Source organism: Nomascus leucogenys, chromosome 19, assembly GCF_006542625.1.
Source record: "Nomascus leucogenys isolate Asia chromosome 19, Asia_NLE_v1, whole genome shotgun sequence".
Lineage (NCBI taxonomy): Eukaryota > Metazoa > Chordata > Mammalia > Primates > Hylobatidae > Nomascus > Nomascus leucogenys.
Window position 1 is genome coordinate 5,229,067 of NC_044399.1, and position 10,110 is coordinate 5,239,176.

The 10,110-nt window shown below is 47.9% G+C and overlaps 1 protein-coding gene across 1 annotated transcript; it reads left to right on the top strand.

Moving 5' to 3' along the window:
- Positions 1–264: 264 nt before the first annotated feature.
- Positions 265–9,253, top strand: SOX11 (SRY-box transcription factor 11). The gene has a single exon (XM_030800299.1). The coding sequence runs from the start codon at positions 597–599 to the stop codon at positions 1,926–1,928; it is 1,332 nt and encodes a 443-aa protein (XP_030656159.1). The 5' UTR covers positions 265–596; the 3' UTR covers positions 1,929–9,253.
- The last annotated feature ends 857 nt before the right edge of the window (positions 9,254–10,110 follow it).

The window sequence follows — 10,110 nt, forward strand, 5'->3', positions numbered from 1 at the left end:
TCGCTTCCGAGCATCCCGGGAAGAGGCGCATCTGTGCACACACGCGGATTTTTTAAAAATAACATATTTCTAGACATGCCTGCTCTCCCCCCACCCCCATCTTTGCAAAGCAGCCCGGAGGGCGGGGTGGAGGGGCGGTGCCTCCGAGTTAATAAAGGGAGATGGGCGGAGCCGGCCCCCAGCCATTGGCTAGCCGGGGGAGTGATGTCACCCATATGACACCCTGATAACTAGTTGAGAGAGAGACCTCAACTTTTTGCAGAAGGAGCGCGCGCGCCTGGGAGAGCTCGGGGTCCGGCGCTTGCGGTGGGAGCCACGAGCCGGAGAGAGGGGTCCCGGGCTGCCTCGACCGCCGTCGCCACCGCCTCTCCTGTCGCGACCACAGCTCCCAGCGCGCCGGCGGCCGTCGCCGCCGAAGCCACCACAGCCGCTGTGTGCAGCCTGGAAGGGGGGGCGGGGGGGAGGGGGGGAGCCGCGAAAGCGGGGTGCCGAGGACTTTGCAACTTGCCCAGGAAGGTGGAGGGGTGGGAGGGGGAGGGGGACCTCCGCACGAGACCCAGCGGCCCGGGTTGGAGCGTCCAGCCCCGCAGCGGATCATGGTGCAGCAGGCGGAGAGCTTGGAAGCGGAGAGCAACCTGCCCCGGGAGGCGCTGGACACGGAGGAGGGCGAATTCATGGCTTGCAGCCCGGTGGCCCTGGACGAGAGCGACCCAGACTGGTGCAAGACGGCGTCGGGCCACATCAAGCGGCCGATGAACGCGTTCATGGTGTGGTCCAAGATCGAACGCAGGAAGATCATGGAGCAGTCTCCGGACATGCACAACGCCGAGATCTCCAAGAGGCTGGGCAAGCGCTGGAAAATGCTGAAGGACAGCGAGAAGATCCCGTTCATCCGGGAGGCGGAGCGGCTGCGGCTCAAGCACATGGCCGACTACCCCGACTACAAGTACCGGCCCCGGAAAAAGCCCAAAATGGACCCCTCGGCCAAGCCCAGCGCCAGCCAGAGCCCAGAGAAGAGCGCGGCCGGCGGCGGCGGCGGCGGCGGGAGCGCGGGCGGCGGCGCGGGCGGTGCCAAGACCTCCAAGGGCTCCAGCAAGAAATGCGGCAAGCTCAAGGCCCCCGCGGCCGCCGGCGCCAAGGCGGGCGCGGGCAAGGCGGCCCAGGCCGGGGACTACGGGGGCGCGGGCGACGACTACGTGCTGGGCAGCCTGCGCGTGAGCGGCGCGGGCGGCGGCGGCGCGGGCAAGACGGTCAAGTGCGTGTTTCTGGATGAGGACGACGACGACGACGACGACGACGACGAGCTGCAGCTGCAGATCAAACAGGAGCCGGACGAGGAGGACGAGGAACCACCGCACCAGCAGCTCCTGCAGCCGCCGGGGCAGCAGCCGTCGCAGCTGCTGAGACGCTACAACGTCGCCAAAGTGCCCGCCAGCCCTACGCTGAGCAGCTCGGCGGAGTCCCCCGAGGGCGCCAGCCTCTACGACGAGGTGCGGGCCGGCGCGACCTCGGGCGCCGGGGGCGGCAGCCGCCTCTACTACAGCTTCAAGAACATCACCAAGCAGCACCCGCCGCCGCTCGCGCAGCCCGCGCTGTCGCCCGCGTCCTCGCGCTCGGTGTCCACCTCCTCGTCCAGCAGCAGCGGCAGCAGCAGCGGCAGCAGCGGTGAGGACGCCGACGACCTGATGTTCGACCTGAGCTTGAATTTCTCCCAAAGCGCGCACAGCGCCAGCGAGCAGCAGTTGGGGGGCGGCGCGGCGGCCGGGAACCTGTCCCTGTCGCTGGTGGATAAGGATTTGGATTCGTTCAGCGAGGGCAGCCTGGGCTCCCACTTCGAGTTCCCCGACTACTGCACGCCGGAGCTGAGCGAGATGATCGCGGGGGACTGGCTGGAGGCGAACTTCTCCGACCTGGTGTTCACATATTGAAAGGCGCCCGCTGCTCGCTCTTTCTCTCGGAGGGTGCAGAGCTGGGTTCCTTGGGAGGAAGTTGTAGTGGTGATGATGATGATGATGATGATAATGATGATGATGATGGTGGTGTTGATGGTGGCGGTGGTAGGGTGGAGGGGAGAGAAGAAGATGCTGATGATATTGATAAGATGTCGTGACGCAAAGAAATTGGAAAACATGATGAAAATTTTGGTGGAGTTAAAGTGAAATGAGTAGTTTTTAAACATTTTTCCTGTCCTTTTTTTGTCCCCCCTCCCTTCCTTTATCGTGTCTCAAGGTAGTTGCATACCTAGTCTGGAGTTGTGATTTTTTTCCCAAAAAATGTGTTTTTGTAATTACTATTTCTTTTTCCTGAAATTCGTGATTGCAACAAAGGCAGAGGGGGCGGGGCGGGGGAGGGGAGGTAGGACCCGCTCCGGAAGGCGCTGTTTGAAGCTTGTCGGTCTTTGAAGTCTGGAAGACGCGTCTGCAGAGGACCCTTTTGGCAGCACAACTGTTACTCTAGGGAGTTGGTGGAGATTTTTTTTTTTTTTCTTAAGAGAACTTAAAGAACTGGTGATTTTTTTTTTAACAAAAAAAGGGACCATTGCAACTTTTGTTAATTTAATTTTTTTTTTTTTTGGAGGGAGAAAACTGATGTCTTCTATGCATCCGATTCTTAACAAAACTGCAGGGAGCTTGAAAAAATGCAGACTGTACAAACGCTTACAAAAAAAAAAAACTGTGAACTGACTTAAGATCAGAGTTTACTTTTCAGATCAAATTGTTTATGGTTTTACAAATGTGATTTCTACTTGCCAACTTTTTTTTTGTAACTTGTTCCCTTATACCTCCTTGATTGAATACCAGACAGCCTAGACCTCAGTACAAAAGGTATTGAAACATTTTTGATACATAACAGACCTCAGTCTTTTTTAAAAATTAATATATTTTCAGGCGTATTTTTGTACAGTGAAAAGGGAACATTCTTGCTGTGTTTTTTCAGTAAGACTTTCAGGCACTTCTTCCCTTTTGATTTCTTTTTTTTTCCTCTGTTTTTTAGCATGCAAGTATGTTGGTACGTTATGTCCTGGTTTAAAAAGGATTAAAATTTTAAAATAATCCTTGCATCTAAAGGCCTTGTGGTTTAAAAAAAAAAAGCAAACTTTTTTTTGTACAGCTATAGTAGAGATTTGTTCAATATTTGTAGGTAAAGATTTATTGAAAATGGTGATATAGACCTCAGAGCTGTTATCTTAGTTTAAAGATTGTATATGTACTGTACTATAGTAGGACTTTATGTATCTCATACGCTGTGATGTGGATGGGGCCCCAGATGGAAGGTTTGAAACTGGATTCTCGATTTTTAGCAAAAAAGAAAAAAAAGGCACATAGTTTAAAAAGTTTCTCATTTTGTGCAATATAATCTAAATAAAGTACAGACCATCTGCATATTTTGTAGCAAATGGTGGCAAAGCAGACTCAATGCACTGTCGACATCATTGCCTGTTTTTTTGTTTTTTTTTTTGTGCTGGAAGTCTGTATCTTGACAATTTTAATAAATCAGCTGGAACTGATAGAAACTCGCATCGCCAATAGTCTCTATGGAAGTCAAACTGGAGGTCCTGTTGTCGCAGAGCATTCGGTGGTGAGGCTGTTGTGTGCGCGGATGCGGGGAGGTGGCAGGAGAGAATTCTACATTTAGGGGGTTAGGCTGAAAAGTGTTCAATTAGCAGGCTGATTTCTTTTTCCTCTAACGCTAGTTGTGAAAGACAGGGGAAGGGTGTTCTTTCTCTCTGCCCTCCCTTTCCATCTCCAGCTCCCCACTTCCTTTCTCACCTCCTCCTCCACTGCCTGCCTCTTCTCCCCACCCATCCTGGCGGGCGGGCAGCGCGGAGGCTCGGGAGCCGGCCGGGGAGGGGCGGATGGAGGGGCCTGGATTGCCAGCTCGCTTGGTCGGGGTCCTGTTCGCTGGGGCTTGTGTGTTCTCTGCGGAGGGCCGCGTCCCCGCTGAGCCTCTCGGTGACAGCCGCCTTTGGCAGCGAGCGCTCGGGGCACTTCTATCCCCGCCTCTCAAAGGGTGGGGACAGCCGTTTCCAGATTTGAATTTTTTCTGTTCTTTATTTTTAACGCTGCATCTTCGCGTGTGCTCAGAGGTGGTTGTTGGCGGAGAACGCCGCCGCAGTTTTTGACCTCTAGCGGTGAAGAGGGAAGGGGAAGAGGAAAGGAGAAAAGTGGTCGGTGTTTCTTGTTTCCTTCTGTCCCCCGGGGCCGTGGAGCTGTCGGAGGGAAAGAGGACGGTGCGGGGCCGCAGGGGGCGCGGGGCGCGGCGGGACCCAGGCTACGAGTGGGAGGGAGGCGGGTGTCAGGGGAGGAGGCGGCAGGCTGGCCGAGGGCACCCCGAGGAACATGGCACGGCCTCTGTGCGATCCGAGTCGCGGCCTCCGGGGTGCCGGGGAGGGCCGAACCACTGGTGAGGGCGTGGGGAGCAGGGGGTGGCAGAGGGCACCTGGGCGGTAGCCCGGGACGCAAAAGGCAGAGCCCTGACGCTCCGCGTCCCCGTGCCTGGCTCTTCTTGCCTCGCCACCGCGTGCTCCTGGGCGCGCCCCGCCGCGGGCCCCTGAGGCGCGCGGAGACACCAGCGCTGGCGTCCCGGCCCGCGGGCCGGGGAGGGAAGCCTCGGGACTGCGGGGTGAGAGGAAGAAAGCAAAGCCGGGGAGCAGGCGGCCGCCGCACCCGCGCAACCCGGGCCCTCACCACGCCCTCCCCGCGCGCCGGCTCAGGGGCTGCCCAGGAATCAGCTCCCCGGGGCCGCCGCAACAAAGGTGGATCCGCATCTTGATTGTTCTGCGGGAGCCTCCTGGGGGCTCGGGCGGCGGCGCGGGCGCGACCCATCCCTCTGGCGCTCCCCGCTCGCTGAGCACCGTTTGCTTGTCCACACCCCCTCGCTCCCCACCATTTTTCCTGACCGGCCTGTGTCCCCGAGCCCTCGCGGCAGGCCCGGGCAGGCGATCGCGGCCGGGCACGGGCGCCCCGGGCTCCCGCCCCCCTTCCGAGCCTCCGCCGCCTCTTTCTGCTGGGTCCGGGAGGAGGGAGGCTGGGAGGCCGCTCGGGGCCCAGCGTGCCAGCCCCGGAGTTCAGCCTCCCGAGCTGCGGCGCCTGCAGCGGAGGAGGTTTGCAGTGGCTAATTGAAACTCACTGCAAAATCACCACGACTCTTTCACCTACTGAAATGATTGACCGAGGTTTGGCCTTCCATTTTTACTGAGATTTGGCGAGACCGAATGGAAGCGTCCGCACAGTAACTGCAGCTGCTAGGCCAAAGGGGCCCCGGCGCCCTTCCCGCCTCCCCTCCCGCTTGCTTTTGCCTTACTAGATCTTACCACCACTCCACCCCCGGCCCCCCGACTGCGAACTCGGGCCTCTCACCCGCCCCCCAACCTCCCGCTCTGGGCGAGCCTCCTCCCCAGCCCCCACCCCTGGGATGCGAAGCCAGCAAGCTTTTGCTGCAGATGGACAGGTTTCTTTTCTGTGGCTCTTTCCTTTCGATAAACCATCAGATTTCAGTAGTACATTTGGGAAAAGAAGGGGCTGATGGCGTTAACCAGGTTCTCAATATAGAACTGGATTTCTGAAGTTGTTTACCTTACCCCCCACCCCCTCAACATGTAGACTAATGCAGCCATTGGTGGTACATTTATTTTAGCCACGAATAATTGAACCAGCGGTTTACAATTGACACTTGCTCCGTGCTGGTGATTTTATGTGGCAGCCCTCTGCTGCAGTTCCGAAACTTGTTGACAACGTAAACCCATTGATAGGCTGATCTATGTATTTTGAAAACCTGAAAACTTGGCATGTATTTTATGTTTTAATCATAGATGAATCTTGGACATTTTCTGTGGTGAGGTGGAAACTAAGTAAAGTAGTAAAGTAATAATTTGGCTTCAGAATGGGAAGGGATAGTAAAGATTTTTTTTTTTTTAAAGCCATGTGGCCTAACTTGATAGAAAAATAGAAGTAATTGGTTGGCAATCTAAATTTAAAACCTGTTAGAACTCAGGACAGGCGCTTCAATGCGCTTTTTAACAATATTTAAGGCTGTTTTGATGAGTTCATTGTGAGAATCATCTTAATGAATTCTTTACTGAATGTCTAAAACATAATATAATACACAAGGTATTCTTGCCACTGGATAGTCTTCAATAAAAGTTTAATTGATTTTTTTTTTGTTGTTGGTCTCTTAAGTAAGTCTTATTTTTAACTAAGCATTGACAGAATATCTTAAAATGGTAACCTGGGGGTGGGGGGTGGGCGCTGTGTGCACGGCAGCCTAGCCAGTGGGGATCCTGCTGTTTATTATAAGTAGTTCACAGACTCTGATGGCATTTTGGTAAGCTTTCCATCTTTAAGAAATTGAACCAGCATTCTCTTATTAATTCTTTAAACTGTGGAAGTAATTTCCAGTTCTTACACTCTGATATGCATCCCTTTTATTTTAAAAAAAAAAATGCTAGTAAAAGGCAGTGTACTTAAACTGTGCTTTGCAAATATTATGTATGTTATGAATGACTACAGACACTGGGCAAATTATTTGTAGAATGATTATCCTTTAGCTAGAGAAAGAAATCATTACAACTCTTTTGGGCAGAGATGTTTCTTTTTAATGTTAATCAAGGGGAAGTGATTTAAATATGCATAAATGTAGCAGTCAGGGTGATTTAGTTGCTTTTTTCATGAAAGAAAAAGACTCAAAGACAAGGCTTATTTTTCTCTTCTCTGGGAATTGAAATCATAATCATCTGATACTAGTACAGTACAAGAAATTTACATTTGTTTTTTTACTTCAGAATTTAAGTGACTTTTGCCCAAGGAATTTGAGAAATAAGGCAAATAAGTTGCTCTATTTTAAAGTAGTCATTCAATATAAATATATTATATCAATCTTAACTTTTTTATTCTCTGATATGATTAATAATATGTATATTCTTACTTTTCTTCTAATGGGCATATGTATCCTTGTGGACACTTTGAGAGAGGTTTTCTTGGACTCTCCCATTTATAGAATCTTTATACTCTTTTACTGTGTGGTTCCCTGCTTTTAACAGATTTCTGAGGCAAATATATTTGTGCTTTTTTCTTACGTAGGAAGACCAGCGAAAATAGTTTACTGAGTTGTCAATTTTATCAGTAGATAAGAAACTTTCTTTATTACAGTTTCAGGGAAGATTTTTTCAGGATATTTCTCAGTTATTCTAAGGGCCAAATTTTGTAAAATTTCCATTAGGAATGTCAGTTTCAAATACCCTTTGTATAGCCTAAGCCTGTGAGGATAACAAGAATGAGCCTTACGTATCCTAACACAGGAATTTACAAGTTCCCAAAGTAACCGTCTCCATGTAACTCTTGACATACTTTTCTGAGATTGGGCTTATTTTTCTTATTGGTTCTTTCTCACTGTTCATTCTATTTGATTTATTCTACAACATCCCCTTTTATTTGATGATCTGGAAAATTCTGCTCTTTGATAACAACTCAGGATTTTTTTGTTCAGTTTTGTTTTTTGCCCCCTTCCTGTGGAGCCTACGTTTTCAACCACAATAAAGATGAAACAAAATTTACGAAACTGAGCTCTCTTCCATTTTACTTACTGCTGGCTTTTTTTTTTTCCCTTGATTCCTACCATGTCTTCGTTTTTTTCATTGTATTTTTTTAACACTACCTATATCCATTAGCTGCCTAATTAGTTTTATCTGTTCCATGTGGATGCAGTGAGTTTATAAGAGAATTTCACAAACAAGTAGTTTTTTAGTGAACTTAAAATAAACAGAATTTTAAAGGAGACCTATTTTTATACTCAATAAAAGCACAAAAGTGCAGAAAGTATAAAACGGCTTACAAAGGGAGACACAAGTTCATAATGTTCCATGTATAAAAGTAATAACTTTATTGGGTAGAGATATTCTTAGAAGACCTAGCACCTCTGCCAGTGCACAGATAGGACTGTTTGAAATGATTTGGGAACTTCTGGTTGCCTGCAGTTGTGAACAGAGAACTTCTCTACAGAGAAACAAACCACTAAAAGCAATATGACCGAGTTGAGATGTGGTTTCCAATGAGCAATTGGTGAATTTAAGCAACCTGGATGTGCATATGTGGAGGCTCCCGTCTCACTGTTTGATCAAACTTCTTTTATGTAGTCACGTAGACTTGATTTTTTCTGCTGTGAAAATGACAAAATAAAGCAATATGACAAAAAGTTTAAAAATGCATAAAAAATAGGATTTCCTCTAGGCTCCTCGAAGAGATTTTTTAATATGATGCTTGTCTTACTTTCTCAGACACATTACATTTCCCCTTCCAAAAAAAAAAAAAAGAACTGGAAGTAATTTATCATATAAAGAATTTTGATCAAATAGATATTGACAAAGGGCCCTCTGTCACATTTTTCTTCATCCAGCTTTTGTTCAAAAACAGTATGCCTCCTCCCTTGAATCACATAGGGAGAAACGTTTTACGCCATTCTCATTAATTTCCCATTTTGTCTACTTTTACTCTTGTACATATGTTGTGGGTTTAAGAGTCTTTTGCATTTGTTCTGTGACACCTTTTTTTGAATTGACTGTTTTAAAACGGAGGCCTACTTTTTCCGGTTTGGGACTCCTAGTGGTTATGGCATCCCATAATGCTTCGTGACGGCCACCAGGACAGAACCACCTGATGTTTTAGAGCAGTTTTCAGCATGACACTGTTAACAAGTGTGTATTTTCCAAGGCCACATGAAACTTACTTTCTTAGCCACTCCAGGTTTGGGAGCAGAAAAGCTGAAAAACCCTTTTGTGTAGAAGTCTGAGTGGTTTGTGGGGGGGACCTTTTTTAGAGTTTGCATGCCAGCGCACGACCTATTGCTGTGAAACAGAGAGAGGGTAAAGCTACCTGAGGCAGTGCGCTGGAGGATGAAGTTTGATAGCACTAGGGGGGAAAGAAAATGCATGGCAAAGTTTCGTCTTCTCGTAGACTATCTAGCATGCAGAGTGTAGTGTGTTGAAACGGTGTATGACATTGCTGTATCAAAGTTGTAAAATTAAGCATTATTTATTGAAAACTATGTATTTTTTTGTAAAAACCTGATCACATAGAGAATATCAGTGGCTTGTGCTTGTGCTTCAATCGAACCAGCTTCTTGACCCACCCCCCCTTGGTATGCAGTGTTAATGCTCAGGGTTGAAAATAGTACACTCCAACGTCCCTTTTGCAAGAGTTTTTCACAGAGGATTACATTTGTTCAAAAGACTCTAATAAAATTGTGTGATCAATCTTCACTTGTGGTTTTTATGTGACTTTTTTCTAGTTTTACATTTGATAACTGCTGTTTAATTCTGAAAATGTTGTCTCAAACCAGATGTTAGGGACAGGCTTGAAGATTCCTGATGTCTCAGCACCCAGCACGGCCCTCAGCCTCGGCAGGAGGAAGACCACGGAAAGTGAGTTTTCTGGGCTGGTTGGAGAGCTGCTGACAGTGGGAATGAGCATGGTGATCACATCTCGATATATTAATCTGGCTGATAGAGCGAATAAAACCACAGACAAAGTGTAGAGGGGTAGATTAACATGTTTTGTCAGAAGTGTTTGAAGTAGAAAATGAAGGAAAAATATCAGGGGCAGTTGCTGCTATTGAATTCAATGCCAGCAAACTCCATTCCTTGGTGTCTTTTTTTTTTTCCTATAAACAATTTACAGTGTAAATGTATTTTGACATAGAAATCATTCTGTATTGAGATTCTTGATATAAAATGCTTTTATGAAAGCCTGTAAGTGATCCTTGGAATTATTATCAGATTTTTTAAAAGATGTGTTTACACGGTGAGTGTGTGTTGCATATTAAATTTGGTTTTGTAGAAACGTTTGTGGTGTATTGTAAAAACAATCTCAAAGTGCGCAATTAACACAGCCACTCGTAGGTTCTTGGTTATGTCAATTTCCACTACAGACCAAAGAACAAACATCAGACCTATCTGTGGCAACTTTTTCTAATAATTACATCATTTATTCAATGTTTTGACCTCATTTCACAATATTTTTGAATGTCTTTCATTCATCTTGGTAGGATTTTATTTTTATTTATCTTTTGAAGGAAACAAAACATAGGCCCTGTAGAATTTTTATCCAGCAAAGAAGC

Excerpts from the sequence above, each read along its gene's own strand:
- SOX11 (XM_030800299.1), top strand. The coding sequence starts at position 597 with ATGGTGCAGCAGGCGGAGAGCTTGGAAGCGGAGAGCAACCTGCCCCGG.